The sequence below is a fragment of the Prionailurus bengalensis genome, chromosome D4, assembly GCF_016509475.1.
Source record: "Prionailurus bengalensis isolate Pbe53 chromosome D4, Fcat_Pben_1.1_paternal_pri, whole genome shotgun sequence".
NCBI classification, from domain to species: domain Eukaryota; kingdom Metazoa; phylum Chordata; class Mammalia; order Carnivora; family Felidae; genus Prionailurus; species Prionailurus bengalensis.
Genome location: NC_057359.1, coordinates 88640399 through 88661530, shown reverse-complemented (window position 1 = coordinate 88661530; position 21132 = coordinate 88640399). Strand labels below are relative to the sequence as shown.

The 21132-nt window shown below is 61.0% G+C and overlaps 1 protein-coding gene and 1 long non-coding RNA gene across 2 annotated transcripts in view; one reads left to right on the top strand and one right to left on the bottom strand.

Annotated features, from left to right (window-relative positions):
- The window catches only part of HMCN2 (hemicentin 2), a 144976-nt gene that overhangs the window by 44222 nt on the left and 79622 nt on the right, over positions 1 to 21132 (bottom strand). Inside the window, exons 31-54 of the mRNA XM_043567001.1 lie at positions 20511 to 20789; positions 19283 to 19564; positions 18492 to 18600; positions 18141 to 18310; positions 17089 to 17243; positions 16628 to 16724; positions 16050 to 16145; positions 15134 to 15310; positions 13817 to 13974; positions 13064 to 13187; positions 11911 to 12086; positions 10771 to 10867; positions 10477 to 10596; positions 9997 to 10158; positions 8927 to 9208; positions 7729 to 7896; positions 6177 to 6290; positions 5462 to 5548; positions 4523 to 4714; positions 3626 to 3799; positions 3422 to 3535; positions 2728 to 2870; positions 1999 to 2149; positions 1160 to 1378 (exon numbers count right to left, since the gene is read on the bottom strand). Of these exons, the coding sequence (XP_043422936.1) occupies positions 1160 to 1378; positions 1999 to 2149; positions 2728 to 2870; positions 3422 to 3535; positions 3626 to 3799; positions 4523 to 4714; positions 5462 to 5548; positions 6177 to 6290; positions 7729 to 7896; positions 8927 to 9208; positions 9997 to 10158; positions 10477 to 10596; positions 10771 to 10867; positions 11911 to 12086; positions 13064 to 13187; positions 13817 to 13974; positions 15134 to 15310; positions 16050 to 16145; positions 16628 to 16724; positions 17089 to 17243; positions 18141 to 18310; positions 18492 to 18600; positions 19283 to 19564; positions 20511 to 20789 (3846 nt within the window). The remainder of the gene's footprint in view (positions 1 to 1159; positions 1379 to 1998; positions 2150 to 2727; positions 2871 to 3421; positions 3536 to 3625; positions 3800 to 4522; positions 4715 to 5461; positions 5549 to 6176; positions 6291 to 7728; positions 7897 to 8926; positions 9209 to 9996; positions 10159 to 10476; positions 10597 to 10770; positions 10868 to 11910; positions 12087 to 13063; positions 13188 to 13816; positions 13975 to 15133; positions 15311 to 16049; positions 16146 to 16627; positions 16725 to 17088; positions 17244 to 18140; positions 18311 to 18491; positions 18601 to 19282; positions 19565 to 20510; positions 20790 to 21132) is intronic.
- Positions 3614 to 4382, top strand: LOC122475233. Its single transcript, XR_006295122.1, has 2 exons — positions 3614 to 3681; positions 4171 to 4382. It is a non-coding gene; the product is annotated as an uncharacterized LOC122475233 (long non-coding RNA).

Genomic DNA, 21132 nt, shown 5'->3' with positions numbered 1-21132 from the left:
CGGGGGGCTGGGGGTGTCACTCTCTGTGATCAAGAGACAGCCAGCGCCAGATCCTGGCATCTATGGAGGGGGCTAGCGATGGTCTCCGGCGGAGCAGGGTTGGGGTCACTATGAGTTCAGGAGTCTGGGTTGGGGGATCGCTGGCCCAGGCTGTGGTGTGCTTGTGGCCAGGGTCAGAAGCAGGGGCTCGTTACCTACAGAGCTGGGGACAGTAGCCAGGACTGGAGAAACAGTGGCTGCGTTTTGGCGTGGCGGGGGGCGGGGGGGGGGTCACTTGATACGTAAAGTTGATCTATGGTCAGGTTCAGAATTAAGGTCCACCTGTGGCCACCACCACCATGTGCCCATGCTTGGGGGTCGGTGGCCAGGGTCAGAGGGCAGTGGTAGGGTTGGAGGTTAATGGCTAGGACCAGGGGATCAGCTGATGGCTGGGATTAACCTCTGGTCGGGACCTGAGGTAGGAATCAGCATGTGACTGAGCTCACTGTGTACCCAGGATCTGGATCAGTGTCCAAGTCCAAGGGCAGTAGCCTGGCTGAGGCGTCAGTCCGGGGGTTTCTGACAGCAATAAGCAGCTTCAGTAAGCATCGCCTCTCATCCGTCTCCAAGAGGCTGTCTTCTTTTGCGAGCACCAAAGTACGACCCTTGGAATGGCCCTGTTCGTCTAGAGGCCTGGGCTCCCCCAGCCGGCCCCACCATCGCCCCCGGCCTGGCAGGACACAGGCCAAATCCTACGTTGAAAGGTCACATGATCTCCCCCCTGATGAGACGATACAGGGCTCCGTGCCTGGACTCCCACCCCCCGCCCCAGGGTGGTCCTCATGAGATCACAATAAAGGAACCGCTTCCCCCTGCAGAGAAAGACACCAGCTTTGGCCTATCATCCCAGGACCTTACAGACCTTGAAGCCCAGAGGTGGGCTCGTTCTAGAAACCAGAGGCAAAGGGGGATCCTGTTCCTGCCTTCAAATAAGCAAAGGGTGTCTAGCCCGAGTGTACAAAAGGCAGCTAAGGTCCAGGGTGGTTGTGCGGCCTGCCCGCGGTCACAGAGCAAGCAGCACACAGGAGAGTTCCCAGGACACGTAAGGGCAGTCCGAGGTGAGTGTGCCCCCAATCCCTGCCTGCAGACGCCCCGACCTCCCGGGCACACCCTAAACTACCTTGCAGAACAGACACCCCGTCTGCGGCCGAGAGGGGCTGGCCCTCCCTGTACCAGCTGAGCTCCGGGGGAGGGATGGCATTGGTATCGCAGTACAGGTAGGCAGGGTTGTTCTCCACAATCTCCCGGTACTCCGTCACCCCACCGCGGACCTCTTCTTCCCTGGACGGGATCTCGAAGTCCACACCGGCATCGCCCAGCTTCTGGAACATGGGGGGCACTGGGGTGGGGGACAGAGCCATTAGGACGCACAGCTGAGGGATGGGGGTGCGCTTCTGTTCCAAGAGACTCCCGTGCCAGCCTCTCTCGGGGCTGGAGAAGTCCACGGTTAGAGGAGACCCCTAAGGTCGAGGCAGCTTTCGAAGATACTTATTCTTTCAGACAGTGTTTATTGAGCAGCTACTATGCTAGGCACTGGGATGGAGTTCTGCCCTCTGCAGCTCACGTCCAGTGGACTCAAGAGACTGTGTGGCATGGTGACACCTCTCAGGGGAGGAAGCAGACACGAAGTTGTAACTAGGGTTTGCTGAGCAGAGCACAGAGGCACAAAACCACTGGCTTTCAGAAGTGGAGGGGGCCCCCGAGGCCACCTGATTGGATGACCCACATCTTACAAAGGTAAAACCAAGGCCGGGAGGCGGGGGAAGGGCAGTGATGTCCCCAGGTCACAGTCAGTTAAGGGAAGAGGCCTGGGCCAGGGGTCTGGGGGTAAGACATGGCGGCCAGCAATGAGAAGAAGAACCAGCCGCCGGGGACAGAGTCCTCCTGCTACACCATTCCAGAAGCAGGGACACTCCCCACCCCACCTGTGCCGCCCCCGCCCCACCGGCCCCCACCCACCCTGGATGAGCACATTGAAGTCCTGGTCATCCTCGCCAGCCACGTTGGTGGCCACGCACAGGTATCGCCCTGAATCCGAGACCTGCGTGGGCCGGATCTGGAGGAGCCGGCCTTCGCCCAGGATGCGCAGCCGCTGGCTGGGGGTCACGGGCTGGGGGTGGGAAGAGTGGGGGGGGGGGGCAGTCGGAAATGAGGAGCAGGGGCGCCTGGGTGGCTCAGTCGGTTAAGCATCCAACTTCAGCTCAGGTCACGATCTCGCGGTTCGTGGGTTCGAGCCCCGCATCAGGCTCTGTGCTGACAGCTCCGAGCCTGGAGCCTGCTTTCGATTCTGTGTCTCCCTCTCTCTCTGCCCCTCCCCACTCACATTCATTCTCTCTCTCAAAAATAAACAAACATTAAAAAAAAAAAAAAAAAAAAGAAAGAAGGGGCAGAAAAGACCTAGATGAGAGTACTTAGAGTCGAATAAAATTTTAAAAATACAACACAAAGTGAGGGTTAGGGTTAGGGTTAGTTTTGAACCCTGAACCCGTGTAGCCGAAAACCCGGGTGAGTTAAACAGGTGAATGTGGAGTTTAATGTTGATGACACCTGTTCCCTACAAAGAACTGGATTTCTTATTAAAATATAAAGTGGGGCAGGGCCCAGGCCAGCTCTGGGGCCAGGTGCTCTGACTGCCTTCTCCGGAAGGTTCCAAGCAGAAGCAGGGGGACCCCGGGGCCCCAAGCTTACCCGTCCATCCTTGTACCAACTGATGGTGGGCGGGGGCACGGCCCGGCACTCACACTCCAGGGTCAAAGTGCTGTTGACCTTGGTCTTCACTTCCTTCACGCCGGCCTCCCCCGAGGGGTCGTCTTTGGAGATGGAAGGAGGGACTGAAAGCCACAAGGGGGTCTGAGGAGCAGGCTTAGGAAAGGGCTGCTGAGACCCAGTGCCGTCCCAGTGGCCCCAGGGCCGTCCCAGAAATGGGCGGCTGGTTCCCAAGAGCAGAGCCACAGGGACCCTGGAGACCGACCCGCTCCTGTCACTGTTCATTTAGGGGAGAGAGTGTTGGTTGAGAGCGATTTACGGGACAGGGCAGGTCTGAGGCGGGGGACTTCCTGGGGTGACCTCTGGGGGCCATTCTGGGGGTGCCAGGTCTCAAGGTGTAGGGCCTCTGGCCGCACCGCGGCGCGGGTGACAGAAGGAAACCAGGACTGGCGGGAATCTGCGTCCATGTGGCCCAAGTCCTGACTCACTTGTTTCCATCTGCTGGTGCCCTTGGTCCTACAATGACTGAGTCAGCCCTGGCTGCCTGGGGACCGTCAGAGGAGGTAAGCCACATGAAGATACCTAGGGCATCCGTGTGGCCCAGGTGCCGGGGCCCCAGGGCTCCCAGGCGGCCTCCTGCCCACCCTGCCGGTGCCCGGGAGGGTCCCCGACTCACTGAGCACCTCCACGTGGTAGTTCTTCATGGCCTCCCCAAGTTCATTGGTGACCACGCAGGTATACTGTCCCGCATCTTCCTTCTGGGCATTCAGGATCTGCAGCCCGTGGGTGCCTGCTTGTGGAGGCAGGGGGCAGGGTCACCCCCAAGGTCACACGAACTCAGGCTCACCAGTCCCTTCCTCCAACCGACAGAGGGCATCACCTGGGAGCATCTGGATGTTGTTCGAGGCCTCAAACGGGGCGCCGTCCTTCATCCAGGTGATGGTGGGGGAGGGGAAGGCCAGTGTCTCACAGATCAGAGAAATGGGGTTGTTGATGGTCACTGTCACCTCCTCATCCGCGCTGTCCTCGGTCACTCCCAGGATGGTGGGAACCACTGTTGGGAGGCAGGGGTGGGGGGGGTGCCACGATCGTTAACAGAGATCCCTAATCCTGGGCCCGAGGATCCAGAAAGATCTCAGCTCCTGGTGCTTCGCTTCTGAGCCTACGCTTTCCACCGCTAAGCAGTGCCCCAGGGGAAGTTTAGGACGATTCCCGCCTCAATTTCCCCAGAAGGCTCTTAACAGCCAGCCCACCTACTAATGTACCAGAGGCTTGTCAACTCGGCTTGTGTTCCAATCTATCCCCCTCTCCCTCTGCTCTCATTGGTCCTAAGATTTCCTCTTTCAGGTCCTGCAGGGGACCGTCCCTTTCACCCCCAGCATTTGTACAAGCAGATTTTATTTATTAAGTCCTCTCATTTTCTAGATCCCCGTTTCTCCTGCTGGGACAGTCCATGCCAACTACCCTCGGGAGACGGACGGACACCTGGGGGCCCGGTCACCTCTCCAAGCCTCAGCGCTTCGTTGGTGACACAGAGGGACAAGCACATCTCCCACCCCCCAGGCTTGTCCAACCAATCAGGCCTGTGCAAACGCCCAGCCCGTGACAAACGTTCAGCCAATACAGCTATGACTATTTTTGTTGTTGTTGAACCTGAAGAAATGGGAAAGAAAAAAAATAGCAGAGTGCTTTGTGGGAAGCTGTCTGTTCGGCGCTGGCCACCTTGGCTCCCCCTCCTTTCGGTGCCCAGGGAGGCCCGGAGATGCCCAGCACTTACCCAGGACGCTAAGTTGGAAGTGTTTGGTCTTCTCCCCTACGCTACTGGCTGCAATGCAGGAGTAGTGGCCAGAACTAGACAGGTCGGCCTGGACGATCTGCAGGAGAGCTCCGTCTGGAGAAATGCGGTAGGCGTCTCCACCAGCCAGGGGCCGGCCATCTTTGAACCACGTGACCTTGGGCTGTGGGTGGCCTGTAAGGAGGGGGACAGGCAGAGGAGACCATTCAGAAGGTTCTGACTGGGTTGGCCAAGAGGTCAGAGGTGGCTCCGGGGTAGGGCAGGGGACATAGATTTTCCATTCTCAGGCCAGAGGCCCCTGCAGCAGGGCACGACATAGGAGCAGCCTCCAAGCCTGGCCCGGGACCTTTCCTATGTGGCTGACTGCCTTTTCTTTAGGGAGGACGGGGCAGAGATCACTTGGTGTAGACAGGCAAGACAGAAAGGCAAGTTATTCCTTTCATCCATTCACCCATCCATCCCCCCCAGTCCACAAGCATTAATGGGAGCCTCCTCTGGTAGGCACTGGGAGAACCACGGTGACAAGGCAGTCCTTGGGTCCTCATGGACCTCAGATCCCAGCTGGGGTATACAGATGTCAAGGTTACTATGGTCCAGGGTGCTTGGGGCTGGGATAAGAAAGCCCTGGGGCCTGTGGGACCCCAGTGGAGGCAGCCCACGGGCCCAAGGGATCAGCCAAGGATGCGTTGTGGAAAGTCCTAGAAGTTGAGGTCTCTAGCCAGGTGAGGAGAGGGGAGGAGTGTTTGGGGCAGAGGCAGAGCCTGTGTGAAGACAAGCAGGGATGTGGTGCCAAGTTCAAGATGTACAGAGACCTTCCACAGGGAGCACTGGGGCTGGGGGCAGGCCGGAAGCCCCGGGCACCCCCTCCTCTCTGAAGCAGACTTCTCATGCTTGTCCCAACCCACCATGAGTGGCCCTCACCTGTGGCGTTGCACGTCAGGTGGGCTGTCTGCCCCTCGGGGACCTTGACTGCTTCCTCCAGGTCCTCGTTCTCAATCCTGGGAGGAACTGGGAAGAAGCAGGGAGACGGACGGTTACTGACCAGGGTTGGCTGAACAACCATGAATCAGGAAGCCAAGAGCCCAGAACCAAGTGCCCAAGGCAACCGCCTTCAGTTTCCTGTGCCTCGGTTTCCCATCCCCTTAGGCCTGCTCCCACGGGCAGTGAGTTCCATAAACATTTGCTGCTGGCTGAGGGAAGTCCCAGTGCCTCTGCGGGAAGGCCCTGATCAGAGGAAGATGGTTGGGTGGTGTTGAGAATATGTGCCCCTGTCACTTGGGGTTAGTCCCTGCTGTTTCCGGAAAGTTCCATGGCAACTTCAGAGCAGAGGCCGCTGATGAGGCAAAGAAAACAAGGCTTGGTCCCTCCCCTCTTCCTGTGAAGACAGTTGGGTGGTATTGAAAATATGTGCCCCCTGTCACTTGGGGTTAGTCCCTGCTGTTTCCAGAAAGTTCCATGGCAACTTCAGAGCAGAGGCCACTGATGAGGCAAACAAAATAAGGCTTGGTCTTTCCCCCCTTCCTGTGTTGAGTGCCCCCTAGAGCATGAGCCCTTAGTCCTGGGGATAGCCCCCAGAAGCTCCAAGACAAGAGAGGAGGGATTCGTGGGGTGCTCATAGGAATGGGCTGGGGCGTACCCAGGACCTCCACACTGAAGTTCCTCCGAACCTCCCCAGCCTCGTTGCTTGCCAGGCATGAGTAGAAACCTCTGTCTCGCTCCTGTGCCCGGGGCATCTTCAGCATCCAGCCACCTGGGGAGGGAGGGGAGTGGACTCCAGGCACGGCTCTGAACAGCCTCTGTTCCAAGCTGAACCCAGGCTGCCCACCAGAAGAGGAGTGTGTCAGGTTTGGCAATTCGCTGTGTGTGTGTCTACCTCCCCCAGCGTCCCATTCCTCAGATGGGAAAACTAAGGCCCAGGAGGATAAACAGGTAGAGAGAGCCCCGGACATTAGTGCATGGGTAAACTTGAGGGCCCTGTTCTAATAAGAAGGATCTGTAAGCTGGCTACCCTTGGTTCTAGAAATTGACTAGGGCTAAAAATGGGCTCTGTAGTCCTGGTCCAGGTCAGATTCCTGACGCCCCCCACCCCCTTCCATGGGATTCTGGTGGCCCTGGAAAAAAGCCACCTTCTCCCAAGGACCTCTCAGAGGTGAGCCAGTTCCTCCCAGGAAAACCCAAAAATCATCTAAGACCTGCCCAGAGAAGGCAGATACACCGGATATACCATTACTACTGTTCCTGCACCCAGGGCAGACATCGCTAATAGATCACCCTGGGGGCAGACATCGCTAATAGATCACCCTGGGGGCAGACATCACTAATGGATCACCCAGGGCAGACATCACTAATAGATCACCCCAGGGGCAGACATCACCAATGGATCACCTGGGGGCAGACATCACCAATGGATCACCCGGGGGCAGACATCACTAATGGATCACCCGGGGCAGACATCACTAATGGATCACCCCGGCGCAGACATCACTAATGGATCACCCCAGGGGCAGACATCACCAATGGATCACCCGGGGGCAGACATCACTAATGGATCACCATGCTCTCCTCCGCCCAGATGCAGTCTCTGAATTCCTATCGCAAGGCATCTAGCAGCCCCCACCAAGTGCTCAGAAGTGGTGCACAGGGGAACCTAATTTGTCATCCCAGCTTTGGCTACGTGGAACAACTGCTGGGTCACCGAGGCTGAACTTCAGGGGGGTCTTGAGGTTCTTGCAAAACGTGGATGCGACACTGCCTCTTGGGCCTCAGTTTCCCCTTTCATAGTTCCCCAGTAAGAACTATCACAAACCAGCTCTGTGGGGAGGATGAATATTCAGAGGAGAAGGTGCTTGGCTCAGCATTTTGAAAGTGTGTCACTGTTCTGGGGGATGTTATGGGCATGCCATGAGAATTTTTGCTGCAAGACTTATCAGAGCCTTAACTGTGCACATAGTCGCTGTCCGTCTTCAGGAGGGAAACCGAGCAGGAAGTCTTTTCCACGCTTATTTAAAGCCAGTCGTTTACCTCACCTAGCCAGTGTTTTCGGCTGCATTCTTGGGGGACCGATGGCTAAATGGTTTTCCCAACCAGGCCTGGCAGCGAAGGGTCAGTGGGCAGGGGCAAGTGATAAACAGAGGCGGAGGCAGAGGTCCAGACCTGACAACCAGACTCTCCCCTGGCTGGCACCTTACCTGCCAGGAGGTAGGTGTCCTCCCCGGGGCTGATGGGCTCCTCCCCTCGGAACCAGCGGACCCGTGGGGGTGGGACGCCTGTGGCTTCGCAGAGCAGCGTCAAGGGGCTGTGCAGGGCAGCAGAGATGTTGGTCACTGGGTCCAAGTCTCCGGTGAGCTCTGGGGGCACTAGACACAGAGGAGAAACCACACTCAGGCCGCATATGGGGGCTGTATGCTCCTTCTCTGTCCCCCAACAGTTGTGCCCCGCAAGGACACCCACCCCCGGTCGGGAGAGTCTGAGGAACAGAAGTGACAAGATCAGAGTGGCTCCCGCTGGAGGGAGAGACGGGTGCCCACAGGCTGGGCTTTGGCAGCAGCCAAACCTTGGGCCTCAGTTTCCCCGCTCCCTCAGAAGGACGCCAGGAGGATTCAGTAAGAACTCAGCACACTGCCTGGTACGGAGTCAATGCTCAGCAACTAGACCGGAATTAGGGCCGGGGTGGACACAGATATGCCCCCTAAACCCACACGCCAAGCACCTCTGTGCTTCCTAAAGGACCCACTCAGAAGGAGGTCACGCTCCAGGGATCCCGAGGCAGTGGCAGGGGTGGGAGGCATGATGAGAGAGGCCTCGCTAAACCCATCCCTGCTCACCTTATCTCCTACCACTTCCTGCCCCCACCCTGAGGCATACAGTAGGCGCTCAATAAAAGACTGGAATCACGAGGATGTGGCGGCAGTCACCCTGAAAGTGCTGTGTCACCTGTCCAGGCCTCTGTACAGTGTGTTCCCTCTGCACCCCCCCCTACACTCATCCCCTTCCCCCACCCCGGCACCTGGTTAACTTCCACTCAGCTTTTACGTTTCAGCTTAAAGGTCACCTCCTACAGGAAGCCGCCCTGACTTCCCATGACAAGCGTTCAGGCTCTTCCTTGTCTCTCCTAGGCCCTGGGTTCCCCCCACCACACATGAGTCACGCGGGATAGAGACTGCTTATTTCCCCAGTGCGAGGAACAGAGTAGGGGAACAGCAAGTAAGGGAGAGAGGGACGGGGGACATGAGGGCTGTTTGATTTTGAGAGCGGGGTTCAAGGCTTCCCCCAACAGCAGGCCTGACTCCTGGGAGAACCAGGGGCTGTACCGGCAGCTGGAACGGGCCTTGTTCTCCCCCGCGGGCCCCGCATCCCGCCCTCCTCCAGCACGCTGCGGGTCCTCACCCAGCACGGAGAGCGCAAACCTCCTCTCGGCCCTTCCGGCCACGTTCTCGGCCACGCAGGTGTAGCGTCCACTGTGGGCAGCCTGCGCCCGCCCCACGTGCAGACTCTGGCCTTGGTTCCGCAGCAGCAGGCCGGCCTCGGCCCTCACCGGCTGGCCGCCCCACTCCCACGTCACCCTGGGCGGGGGCTTCCCTGTGACGTTGCACCACAGAGTGGCCTCCCCGTCCTGGACCACAGAGACCTGCGTGTGGGGCTCCTGGGGGCCAGCGATCCGAGGCGGCACTGGGAATGAGGGGAAAGCGCGTCAGGGAGGGCCGCTGTGGCCACCGGGGCACCAAGCGTCTGCCGCGAGCCGGGCTGGCCCCCACTCGGCCTGTGCTCCCCTGGCCACTCCCTGGCTGTGTGACCTTGCCGGGTGACCTCACCTCTCTGGGCCTCCGTTTTCCATCTCTATAACGGGGGCCGCCCCAGTACCTCTTGGCCCCTCTCCTGCACCCTGGGAATCAGGGGCAGGCCCTCTGTTTGGAGAATAAAGTCACAGCACAGCCCTGAAGATCTGTGAGGGGTCTCTTTCCTCAGAAACGAGGGGCTTCCTGGGGCCTAAACGGGACACTGGGACTGTTTGGGGCAGGGCGTCATTCCATAGGTGGGATGCTGAACGGCGCTTTTCTTGGTTTTATTTTCTAGAATTTTCTAGATGTCTACAAGGCTGCGGTATTTAATTGCATCGCTGCAGGACAAGTCTCTGGAGACAGGCTCCCGTTCTGTGCAGGAACCTCACAGAGGTTTGTCCAGATAAACTTTGTTTCTCCGGGCCCACGGGGGGCTACTTGGGATCGTGGCGCCCCTCCCACGTGCACGCGCGTAGGTCACGAGCTGGAAGAGGCTGATTGAGGGGGGGACAGCTCGTAAAACCCCAGTGGCCAAGGGGGGGACAGGAAATTGTTCTCATCGTCACTGTTTCTGTCTTTGCTCGGATTCTGGAGGGTGGGGTCTGCCCTACCGGGGTGCCTGGTGGCCCGCCCTTCTGGCCCTTTCCACCGGGTTCAGGTCGTCCCAGCCCGGCTCACCATGCACCTCCAGCAACTGGTCCTGGCTGCGACTGCCCGCCACATTGCTGCACTCACAGGTGTACGTTCCCTCCTGGGCCGGCTGGGCCTGTCCCAGGTACAGCAGCCGCCCCACCGCTGACACCTGCTCGAGGCTGTTCCCCTCCCCTGGCAAGGGCTGACCTGGAGGCAGCAAGAAAGAAGCCCCTGGTCCCCGGTCCTTCCCCCTGGAATGTGTGTCCTCCCACCCGTCCTGGCCGGCTTCTGCAGGAAGAGAAGGCCGCGGCCCAACCCAGCACTCACTGGAAGACTCAGGGACCGAGCAGAGAGGTGCTGAGGGCACTGTCTCTTCTGTAAACAGCACCCTTACCCCCAGTGTCAGAAGCCCACCCGTCTCTGTTTCAGCTAGGCTCCGGGGTGGGGGCACCCAGCGAGGGCAAGGAGCAGCCCTCCACTGTGGGGGGCACCCAGGGCGGGGCTGGGTGAGGGAGGCAATCATACCGTCCTTCCTCCAGGAGATCTTAGGGAAGGGGACGCCCCGACATTCACAGGACAGCCTGGCGGGGTGCCCTTCGGTCACGGTCAGGATGCGGGGTTCCCTCGAGGGGAACACAGGAGGCACTGGGGGAGAACAGAGAGGCGTATGAGGTAGGTGCTGGGCCGGGAAGGGACAGGGGCGGGGAACAGAAAAAGCCTGGATCCCGGGACCATGGAGGCAGCACTCCTCTGGGGGCATGAGAGCCAGCCACGGCAGGGACAGGGGAGGGACCCCAGCCCAGCCCCCGAGACCCTCACCCCAGACATTCAGGTTGTAGTGCTTCTCCGAGCGGCCCGCCTGGTTCAGTGCCTCGCAGGTATAGCGGCCTGCGTCCCCCACCTCTGCTCTGCTCACCTGGCCGAAAGCAAGAATGAGCCATCAGCAGGGGCAGCACCGAGATGGGGTCACCCCTGAACAGACTGTGTGACCTCGGGCAGGTCATCTGACCTCACGGCGCCCCAGCCTCCCCACCTGGAACCTGGGGGCAATGCTAGCACCTCCCCTACCTGGTGCACCGTGACGTTTCCAGAAGCCACAGCTTGTGGTGGCCTGACGTGGGCCGGCACGGGGACTGGGCTCCCCAGAGGGTGGTCCCGCCCGCCTCCCCCCACTTCACATCCACAGCCCAGCCCCGCTAAGGATGGTGCGCGTGTGGCTGGGTCAGCCCCTCTCCCGCCTTTAATCTGCTCCCGGCCTCTTTGGAAAGTCCAACAGAGCAGACCAGAAGGGAAGGTAGAAAATGAAGAAGGATTGGGTGGCGGGGGGTGGGGGGTGGGGGTCGGTCCCGTCCTCAGAGGTCAGATCCTGACGGAGGAGGTGACGAAGCTAAGTTGTGGGTACAGGAAACCAAAATGAGGTGTTCAGAGTTGGGAATGATCACATCACAAGGTGTAGAGGGGTGGGAGCAGGAGGAAGAGGCTGGAGTGGAAGTTTCTCCCCAACAGCTGGAGAAGTACCTCCCCTCCCCTAGCGGACATGGAGGAGCCATTCTAGGGGGCTGGCTTTGAACTCCAGCCACCCCAGAAGAGCAGCACCGATGTGCTTACAGGTGACAGATCGGAGGCCGGTGTGGTCGAGACACTGCCCGAGGCGGCCCAGCCAGGAGGAGGTGGAACTGAGATTTAAATCCAGGCTGCGGTCCCCACAGTCCCCGGCCCTCATCGACCCTCCCCTTGTTGGGCCAGAGGCCCGACGAAGGGCTCCCATCCTCAAAGGCCAGGAGGCTTTGAAAGAAGGAGTAAAAAACAGGTGAAAAGCGAGAGGCTCGGCTTTGTGGGGACCGAGCGAGGCCCCGGCAGCAGCTTCTGACCAGGTCAGGAGGATGTGCCCCGGGCGCTGGGTCACGCTGCGCTGAACTGATCTCGTAGGGCTCCCCGCCCAGGCCCTGCCCTGCACACCTCCAGCAAGGCCTTGTCTGTGGAGAGGTGGACGCCGGGCCGCGGCTCCAGGGGGCGGCCATCTTTCTTCCAGCTCAGCACGGGAGGGGGCACGGCTTGGCTTCGGCACTCCAGGGCCACGGATTCGTTGGCCACGACGGACACGTTCACCTCTTCCCCGAGGATGCTTGGGGGCACTGCGGGAGGGGGCAGGAGAGGGGTCTCAGGCACGTGGGTGGGGCCGGCAGGACGCCAGGCCCGGGGTCAGGCCCGGCCACTTCCGGCAGCCAGGAGCAAACAGCAGGGCATGGGGGGGGGGGGGGGGTCAGCGCTGGGAGGGGGCCTCCGGCCCGAGCTGTGGCCTCTCATCCTCCCCGCAAGGACCTTCCCAGTCCTGCTCCAAGAGGAGGCCCCCAGATCTGAGCAGGATGGTGACGCATAGCCACGTCGATACCCCCACGTGTGGCTGTGTGCTTTACAAGAGGATTCTGTCGAGGGACACTGGGCAGAGGGGACCCAGGATCTCTCTGTACTAATCCTTACAAGTGCATGTGAATTTATGACGATCTCAAATTCTTTTAGAAACATAGTGTCTTGGGGCCCCCGGGTGGCTCGACTGGTTAAGGGTCCGACTCTTGGTTTCGGCTCGGGACACGATCTCACGGTTTTGTGGATTCCAGCCCCACGTGGGGCTCTAGGTGCGAGCCTGCTTGGGATTCTCTCTCTCCCTCCCCGCTTCTCTGCCCCTCCCCTGCTCATGCTGTCTCTCTCTCCAAACTAAACTTAAAAAATGTAAAAAAAAAACAAAATAAAACCTTTTTTTAAAGTTTTTAAAATTTTTAAATGCTCCCCAAAAGCAGTTACCCCTTTGATCGAGGACCGTGAGAACATCCGATTCCTGACTCGGCCCGGGGTTCTCCCTGCCACGTCGTGTTCCTCCCACCTGTTCCCTGAACACGAGCTCCTGGCTGTGCGGGCCACTCACCTGCCTCCCTGTCTGCGACGGGGGAGCAGCTCACCTCCAACTGACGCCCCCACGAAGGCAGCCACGGTCTCAGGCCGGCGTGCCCCCTCCGCCACCCCGCTTTGGACGTGGTTTGGGGAGGGACGCCCCCAGCCCCACCTTCTTGAGCCCCCGGCCGGGCCCAGGCAGCATCCCGAGCCTGAGACTCACTGTGGACGTACAGGACGACGTCCCGACGGTCCTCGCCCACTGCACTCACGGCCACGCACGAGTAGCTGCCAGAGTCGGAGGCCCGGGCGCTGGCCAGGGTGAGGACCCGGCCCCCAGGGAAGACCTGTGTCCCCAGAAGGAAGCCCACATCAAGCTACGCACGGCAGCACCCACACGTTCCCATGCCGGCCCTGCTGCTGGGCACCCCTGGGCAGCCTGCCCCAGACCCCAGAGCCCCCCCACAATGCAGGGGAGCCGTGCGCTGTCCCCAGGCCTCGGGACCTCCGCCGGCTGGTGGATGAGTTACATCGGTGCTCCCTCTAGAGCCGGGCTGTGGCTACGGAGCCCTTGAAATGGGGCTGAACCCCAAGGGGACAAGACACAACGGACTGCAAAGAGTTGCAACAAAAAGAAACCCTAGGAAATGCCTTAATAATTTCCATACTATACTGATCATGGATTTTTTGGCTGGATTAGCTTAACTAAAATGTTTTACTGACACCGCTTTTGTGCATTTCTCGTTACTCGTTTGAACGTAGTCACCAGAAAGCCCAAAACTACATATACGGCTCGCACTGGCGGCACGTATCGTGTTTCTGGAATCCACGGGGCTCTAGACTCTCCTTCCTCCCGCCAGCCGGCCATCCTCGGCGGCCGTGGCTCGTCCCTCGCCTCGGAGCTCCCGGGGCCCGACCTCTGCTCCCAGCACCTCCTGAGGCACCGGAGAGGTGACCCAGGGCTGCCCAGCCTGACCTGGAGGCCGGAGGCCCCTGTGGTGGACACGGGGTTTCCATCCTTCAGCCACAGCAGCGTGGGGCTGGGGACTCCAGTGGCATTACAGGTCAGCCGGACCGGGGCGCCGAGCAGCACGGGGCCTGGCAGGCTGGGTGGCTGTGTGATGTGTGGAGGCACTGCAGGGCGGGGGACAACGCAGGGCCCGGGGTGAGCCCCACTGGGGGGGCGAAGCCAGCAGGGCCCCTGGCCGGGCCACCCCACGGGGCACACGGCCACAAACAAAATCACAGGGACGCCACTCCCAGCACGGGTGCTCCTCGCATCCTGACCCCACCATGAGGGGGCTTCCACCGGCGGGAACCGGGGGCTCAGGGAGGGTAAGTCATGGCCAAGGCTGACCAGTTAGAAAGTGACAAATAGCACTTGAACTTGGGTCTTCCGGTGAGCATGAGGTCCTTAGGATGCGGACGGCAGGGGGCGACCTCTGGGAAGTTTTGTTTCCCAATGCAGAGGTATCAGACGAAACGCTATGCTATCCGGCAGGCAGCCCCTCGAGGGCGGAAAATGGTCAGAAGACTCAACGGTATCTGGGAGATACGGTCACGGTCACGATGCCCAGGGTCCCGGCCTCCTGCCCAGCCACCTACTGCTCCTAGCATAAAGGCTCTGCCTCCCCAGCCTCCATCTGGCCACCTGCACCACCCCGTCCCCTCCTCCCATTGTCCGGTAAGCTCCTGGTCCCCAGCCTCCTTCCAGCTCCTATAATTCCCCACATCTCTGCAGCGTCAGCCCTTGGCAGGTGGCCTCCATGTAGGCATCCAACTGTCAAAGACACCTCTGGGACTCCCCAGGCCAGGTCAGTGCCCCCGTTCCAGGCACTGGGTCACACCTCCTCTTTACTAACCCTTATCACAATCGTCAGAAGATAGGATACTGGGTGACTGTGTAACTGCTGTATTCTGCACTAGACAGAAGGCCCCTGGGTCTGTTTCCTTGGGGCTACAGCCCCAAGGTCCGCCCTAGAGGATGTACTCAATAAAAGTGGTTGGACAGAAGACAGATAAATGGAGGAACGGATGGATGGGTAAGTAGACGGACAGACAGATAGTTAGATGGGTGGATGGGCAAAGGATTGAATGGATGGTTACATAAAAGGATGAATAATAGATGAATGATGGACGGATGGCTAGATAATGGATAGATGGATGGATGATGAATAGATGGGTAATGGATGGACGGGTGGGTGGAAGGAGGGACGGACGGACAGACTGGCAGACACATAAATGCAGGGATTACTTTTGGGACAAGGACCCCTTTAGTCCCAGGGCAGCTCACCATTGACCCGTAGCCCATACTGCAGCTCCGTGCTGCCCGCCACATTGGATGCCACACAACGGTAGCTCCCAGCATCAGAAAATCGTGCCCGCTCAATGTGGAGAACTCTCCCGTCAGCTGACACTGTCACTCCCTTCCGGGCTGAGACAGGCTGGCGGCCCTTGAACCAGGAGATATCTGGGGGAGAGAAGAGAGATGCAAGGAGTCCTGCCCGCCCTTCAGGCTGTGCCTGTGTCGTGAGCACCCATCAAAGGCTGCCAGGGTGGCCACATGGCGTGCCTTTATGTCAGGCACTGGAGAAAGCCAGAGTTTTCCAGGAAGAAGGCTGGGGCTGGAACAGGGCAGGGTTGTCTGAGACAGGGCAGAAGGCAGAGGGGAGGTTCCATGGGATGGAGGCTGGGGCTGCCAGGAGCAAGGAGAGTCAAAGCCAGCCCAGCCGCCCTCAACTCCTCTCCCTGCCAGGGACCACTCACGAGGCAGAGGGAATCATGGTGCGCTCTGAATCCTCAGCCCCACAAGCATGGACCAATTGTAGCCTTGGCCTCCTTACATCCTGCCAGAGCTCATCCCGTCCGCCGAACACTCACGCCCCGTAGCCCCAAGCTCTAGACAAGAGCCCCAGACAGACGGCGACTCTGAGGTCCCGGTCCTTGCCCCCGGCCCCAGGGCGGCCCTGTGAAATCGCGAGTTCTGAACAGAAGCCCCGCTTGCTTCAGACACCAGTGCAGAGGCCCTGGGCCCCGGCAGTGACCGACACATTGAGAAGAGAGGAACATTCGAGAAATAGGGGAAGGTCCTACGGATCCCTCCCTGTTTTGTCCACAGCCCAGGCGGTGCCTGGGGCGCTGGCTGGCCTCATTAGATGGGGAGTTGGGGCCTGGCTGGGATGGCTTTCAGCCAAGGGGAGGGGTCTTACCAGGAGGGGGCACACCCGAAGCCAGGCACTCCAAGGTTACCGAGGCATTTTCCAGCACTGCCTTGTTCAGCGGGCCGGGCTCGATGTTGGGGGGCACTAGGGGAGACGAGCAGAGCCCCGTCTTGGCGGATGTGGGCTCTGGGCTCCTCTCGGCCCATCTCCTCTTGGTCCTGCCCGATAGCCCTCGGCAGCCTCCCCAAAGGGTCCTGGGCCATAAGAGCCCCCAACGGCTCCCGTCCTCTGCCCGAGGAACCCCACTCCTGAACCGGCATGAGGACAAAGACACCAGGCTGCCACCTTTCAGCAACCGGAAAGACCCCAGCGCCCAGCTCTGTGGGAACAGCCGCGAGCCGGCACAGTAGAGACGTGGAAAGTTAGGCAGCCGGGAAAAGTGACAAGAGCTGGGATTTGCGCACGCACGCGAGGACGTAAACGAACCCAAGGGTGAATGCAGCATGCAAAAGTAAATATGCACGCAGATGAGGACGTGCTATGTTTTTAAAATCCCCTGCTCCCTGCCCGCCCAGGGCGGCCCCGAGGGATCTCGCGTCCCCACCGTCCGGCGCCCTCGTCCTCACCCAAAACCTTGAGAACCACGTCCTTTTTGCTCTCCCCAGCCAGGTTAGTGGCGGCACAAGTGTAGACGCCTTCGTCCCTCAGGTCCGCCTTCTCGATCTGGAGGGGGAGGAGGGATGGCCGTGTGTGTGCCACGGGGAACACGGGGCCCTGTTAGGGTGGTCAGAGGGATGCTGGGACACAGTGAGCAGTGAGTCGCTGCAGACCCCAGGGGCAGGAGAAGGGGTCCAGGGGACAGTTTGGCTCCGGGGGTGGAGTCCTAAGCTATGCATTCAGATTCCAGGGATGCTCCCCTTGACCCGACTATGTCCCTCCGACTTCCCTCCCCTCTTCAGGGCCACCACCCAGTACTCATCCTGTCCCCAGGCTGCCAGGGGCCCGTACAGGGTCACCAGGATCCCTAAAAAGTGGCCCCTCCACCCGCGCCCAGCTGCCCCACCAGCCCTGGGGCCCCTAAACGTACCTGCAGCTTCCCCCCCAAGGCTGCCAGGGCCACCCCATCCTTCCACCAGCGAAGACTTGGGGTGGGCACCCCAGTCCCCACGCACTGGAGGGTCACAGGCTGCAGGAAAGGGGCTGTGATATTGTCGCCCCCGACGATGGCCACCAATGGGAGCTCTGGGCAGGGGGAGAGGCAGGGAGGGTCCCGGTCAGGGTCAGGAGGGGTGTAGTGAGTATCCAGCCACCCCCTCAATGCCTGGAGAATAGGGAGTGTCCTTACGGGGCTGGCCTCCGGCCTCCACCCACTCAACCCGAGGGATGCTTGGCTTAGGGGGAGAGCACCAGACCAGGAGCCAGTAAAGCAGGTCTTTCCCTTTAGAATTCTCCCTTCTATGCATCCACCCTTCATCCACCCATCCATACGTGCGTTGAGCATCTATTCGGTACAAGGCCCGGGGGTATAGCAGAGAACAGCGGCTAACTGCGCTGCCCTGCCAGAGCTCCCAGAGCTGGGCCGTGGAGCTCGACAGCCAAACAAGCCATTTTAAGACAGTGGGTGGTAGGCTATGGCCATGACGGGCTAGGCAGTGCAGATTAGAACCACGGCGGAATCAAGGAGGGCTTCCTGGAGGAAGGGGTGCTTTAAAACGGGCCTGATAGGGAGCAGCTGGGCAGGCGAAGAGGAAGAGGGAGAATATTCCAGGGAGGGGAAACCGAATGGGCAGGTGTAGAGGTGAGAAAGCGGATGCATTTAAAGAATGGAATGAAGACCGGCGTGGTCAGCGTGGAGAGAGCGAGAGCAGAGAGGGCGGGGCTGGGGGGGGGAGCGGGGGCCTGTGGACTGGACACGTGACAAGCGTGGAAGCAGCCGAGGCCAGCCTCTCACAACTGTGTCTCTTTGGGGGGCGGGACAGCCCAGCCCAGAAACGCCGTCTAGGAAAAGACCAGCCCTGTGCCCTTCCCTCGTCCAGCAGGCCTACAAGGGCACAGATGGCCGTGGCCTCCCTGCTCCCCCTCTCCCCCCCGCCCCCCCCCGCCCCGCCCCGGTGTCTCAGGCTGCCCACGCCCCCTCACCGTGCACGGACAACTCCACCTCAGCCCCGGCAGTGCCCGCCTCGTTGGTGGCCTGGCAGGCAAAGAGGCCCGCGTGGCCCAGCTCCACATGGTCGATGTGCAGCGTGGCCCCCCGTGAGGCCACCTGCACCCCAGCCAGCTCCTCGGCGGGGCGGCCGTTCTGCAGCCACCTAAGGAGGGTGGGGACAGGTCAGCCTGAGGCCAGGCAAGTCAGGCTGGCCGGGACCTCCCTGGCTCGGCGGCCTGCTTCGTACTCCGGGGAAGGGGAAGGGTCTCCCATCCCCACCGACCCCCCAGCATGCGCTCTGCCTGCCCCCACCCCGGCGCTGGCCTCCGCCGCCTCATACGCACTGGAGAGTGGGCGCTGGGGAGCCCGAGGCCTGGCAGGGAAGTTCCAGGGGCTGTCCCAAGAGGGCGGTCACCTGGCCCAAGCCTTCAGCCACCAGGAGCTGCGGGGGCACTGTGGGCAGGACCCACCATTGGGTGTTTGGAGCTGAGTGAACCCAAGTCCCCAGCACCCCGACAGCAAGACCCAGACCTCTCCTCACCCTTCAGGTCCCCCAGAAATGGTTCCTCCTCCAGGAGGCCTTCCAGGACCACCCAAGACAGAGTGAGTGAGTGGTCCCCCCGGCCTCCCCACAGGCTTGGCCTGTCTGTCTCCCCACCAGACGGACAGCTCGGGAGTCTCGTCTGCCTTGTTCCCTGCTTCATCCCTGGCACCACGCCCAGCCCAGAGTTGATGCCTGAGAAGTGTCCTTCGGAGGCAAGAGAGCAGGCGAAAAGGCCCCACCCCACCCCCAGCCGACCCTGGAACCAAGCCCACAGCCCAGCTTTGGGCCTCAGGGCGTCCTTGATCAACGTCCGTCCCGTTGACCGGGAGCACCCGGAAGGCAGAGTGGGGTCCTGTCCCAAGTCACCGGCTCGGGGTCCCCAGCGGGCACAGGAACCACGATTCCGAGCTCGAGCCCGCCCCCTTGTGGCCCTGCAGGACCTCCAGCCCAGATGGGCGCAGGCCTCCGCCTCCCGGGCACTTCACCACCTCGCAACCCTCCGGGCGGCCCGCGGGGACCCACGCACAGTGGGTGCAGGGGGAGGGGTCCGCAGCCCAGGTGGCCCGAGGCGGGGGACAGACCGAGGCTCACCCTGCACTTCCACGGAGTGCTGCAGAACGGCCTCCCCGGCGGGGCTCGTGGCCACACAACTGTACAGGCCTCCGGACGCCTCCCCCAGGCTCTCCAGGCTCAGCACACGGCCTCCCGCCTCCAGCCACGTCTCGTTGCTCTCGGCCACAGGCAGCCCCTCGTGGTGCCAGGAGAGGGCGGGGGGCGGGTGGCCCCTGGCCACACACTCCAGCGCCAAGGGCCTCCCGGCCACAGCCTTCACCACACGAGGTCCTCCTCCAGTGCCCTCGATGGTGGGCGGGACTAGGGAAGACGCACAGGGCCGCTCAGGGATCAGAGGGGGACACCAGTCTGCTACTCTACCCGGCGGGCCAGCTCAAGCCCCTCGCCGACCCCACCCCATGGGAACAGCCTCCTCCCTCACCTCTGCTAGCCGAAACCCCCTGTTCAATTTCCAGGAGGTCCCCCGATCTCCAAAGGAGAGTCCTGGAGCTGGCAGCCGGGGACTCAGAGAATGCCCGTGGACCCCACACAGCCCAGCACCCAGGCCCCCTGCATCTTTGGGGGCCGGAACTCCGGAGCGGAATCCTCTCGAGGGGCCAGGATGACGCCACTGGCCTGCATTCTGGGTCTCAAACCTCACCTGCTCAGACTCTATCCCTGCCCACCTACACTTGGATTCTCCTCCCCTCTCCATGCATCCTAAGAGCCCAGCCCCTCAAGTTGGGTCTACACCCGAGTAAACTGCACAAGATTTACGGTCAGAACCACCCCCCCCACCCCCGCTCCCCTCACCATGAACAGGGCCCCATCACCTCCTAGCAAGTGACCCTCGGCCAGTCTCTCATCCCCAGAGAACACCTGAGTGGGACCCAGGGCGACAAGGGCCCAGGCCCCTGAACCCTGATTAAATGAGCTGATGCTATGAAAAGACCCAGGAGCCCGGCTCACAGTGAGTGATTATCGCAGAGCAGTTAATTATTCACGGAAAAGCACTTCCCCCTGAGGGACACTTAGATCCTCCCCTGGGCTCTGCCTGGGCCCCCAGACAGGCCCTTCCGCCCCTGGCCTTGGCATCCTCGCCTGTCCAAGAGAGGGAAGTTGTTCAAGCTGAGATGGCCCTTCTCCCTGGCCTCAGTCTCATCACCCTGTACCTCTGGCCACTTCCCTCGGCGACTTTTGAAGACAGGGCCGCCATGGCTCAGACCACCCCCTCCCCCACTGCCCACCCCAGCTGCCCACCGCTCACCATAAACCTCCAGCCTGGTGGTCTTCTCCGCGACCCCCACAGGGTTGCTGGCCTTGCAGGTGTAAGTGCCAGCATCCAAGCCCCGGGCCCTCTCCAGCTGCAGCTGCCGGCCGCCCCTGGTGTAGACGGCCTCAGCGCTGAGCGGGAGAGGGACCCCGTCCTTGAACCAGGTGATGTTGGGAGTGGGCACTCCTCGGGCCTCGCACAGGAACCGCACCGGGTGGCCCTCCATGACAGCCACCTCGCTCGTCTCGTTGGAGCCCCAGATGGTAGGAGGGGCTGAGGACAATGGGAAATGCTGGTCACAGGGAGCCTCCTCAAGGCGGCTGGCGTCCCACCCACCCCATGTCACTGGCTCCTGCAGGGTGTGGAGTGTGTGGGGGGGGTGGGGAGAGTGGGCATCTGGGGACAGACGGGAGAGGCCTCTTGGGACATGCTGGCGGCGGGGGCCACAGATCCGGGCTTTGGACGCACTCTGCCTCTAACTCACTGCGTGACCCGGCACAGGTCACTCCCCTCTCTGGGTCTCAGTCTCCCTGTCTGTAAGATGAGGGTCGGACCTAAATCAGGGGTTCACTGCTAGTGACACCCACGGCGATCCTGGGAGCACGTGGGCACAGCA